Genomic DNA, 1,638 nt, shown 5'->3' on the forward strand with positions numbered 1-1,638 from the left:
GGACTTCGGCCTCCGGCCGAAGACGGCCTCCCACCGCAAGCCCAGCCGCCCGCCGGGTCCGGCGCGAGGGAGCCATGTCGGCGCTGCGGGGGCTCTGGCCCGACGTGCGGGACACCTGCGCCTCGCTGGGGCTGATGCTGTCGCTGGTGCTGTTGACGGGGCTGGCCCGCGTGATCGCCCGGCGGCAGCGACACCGGCCCGTGGCCCACGCCTTCGTCTTGGAGTTTCTCGCCACCTTCCAGCTCTGCTGCTGCACCCACGAACTGCAGCTGCTGAGCGAGCAGGACCCCGCGCACCCCACCTGGGCGCTGACGCTCATCTACTTCTTCTCCTTGGTGCATGGCCTGACCCTGGCGGGCACCTTCAACAACCCGTGCGGCGTGATGATGCAGATGATGCTGGGGGGCCTGTCCCCCGAGATGGGCGCGATGAGGCTGCTGGCTCAGCTGCTTAGTGCCCTGTGCAGCCGGTACTGCATAGGCGCCCTGTGGGGCTTGGGGCTGATCAAGTATCACGTGGGCGACAGGACCTTGGCTTGCCGGAGCCCCATCCACGTCGACCTGCCCCGAGCGGTCGTCACGGAGGCCGTCTGCTCCTTCATCTTCCACAGCGCCCTGCTGCACTCCCAAGATGTCCGAGCCAAGCTCCGCGTCCACCTGCTGGCTGCGCTCATCACCTTTTTGGTCTATGCAGGTTTGTCATTCCCACAAAACACTCGGCGCGCCCGGAGCCTCTAGGACCCGAGGCTCTAAGTTCTTTACTAAGATACACTAGAAAGCCCTACGTGGCTGTGATGTGAATATTGGCATGCCCGTTATTCTGACCATTTTGCAGCCGGTTCTTAACCGTGAGGGCCACATACAGATTCTTCATTCAGTGCTTTCTTGAACACCCAGAGAAAGAAACCACTTCTGTGCTGAGACATATCTTGTGAGCTACTACCAAGGGTTCAGATATCCTACAAAGGGATTGTTTTAAAAGATAACTTACTGACTAACCCTTTCTTCACGCCCAGGTAGTATAGATCCTTTCTGATACTCTCACTGAAAAGTGATCCTGGGTGTACAAAGTTCCTTTCAATTTAAAGCCCAAAGCAAATGGTTGGTGGGAGTAGAATTCATTCTGTAGTTCCGTTTTAGTTCTATAACTTAAAGCATTTCTTATTTCCTTAATAATTCATTTTGAGTTATAAATGAACTTTTAACTGACCTATCACCAAGAAAAGATGTCTGTTTAAAAGAAAACTTGCTTGAAATTAAAGATGGTTTTTAAAAAATAACTCTCGAGAAATCTGTTAACTTCTTTTAAACCATGTTTACTTTGACAGATCTCAGATGCAGTGAGTCATCTAGAAATTCTAAAAGGGAGGCGGTGACCCAAAAGACAAGTATTTCACTTAGCTGAGACATTTTTGTTAATTTTAAGTTGGTTTACATGAAGGTCGATTAAAAGCCTTTCGAAAGAATGGGTTTGGAAAACCTCAGTGCTCTCCAGTACATATACAGGACTTTCCTTTCTTCATTTAATGTAACAGATATTTCTGTTGTAGCTATGTTTTTGGGGTTTTTTTTGAGTCAGAGTCTCACTCCGTCGCCCAGGCTGGAGTGCAGTGGCACACTCACTGCTACCACTGCCTCC

The 1,638-nt window shown here is 51.5% G+C and overlaps 1 protein-coding gene across 1 annotated transcript; it reads left to right on the forward strand.

The window, feature by feature from the left end:
• Positions 1–6: 6 nt before the first annotated feature.
• AQP11 (aquaporin 11) lies at positions 7–693 on the forward strand (the record flags this gene model as incomplete). Its single annotated transcript, XM_008064456.1, has 1 exon — positions 7–693. A coding segment is annotated over exon 1 (619 nt), but the record flags the coding sequence as incomplete, so codon positions are not given.
• Positions 694–1,638: the final 945 nt, after the last annotated feature.

The sequence above is a fragment of the Carlito syrichta genome, unplaced genomic scaffold, assembly GCF_000164805.1.
Source record: "Carlito syrichta isolate Samal-C Ts95f unplaced genomic scaffold, Tarsius_syrichta-2.0.1 Scaffold307339, whole genome shotgun sequence".
NCBI classification, from domain to species: Eukaryota; Metazoa; Chordata; class Mammalia; order Primates; family Tarsiidae; genus Carlito; species Carlito syrichta.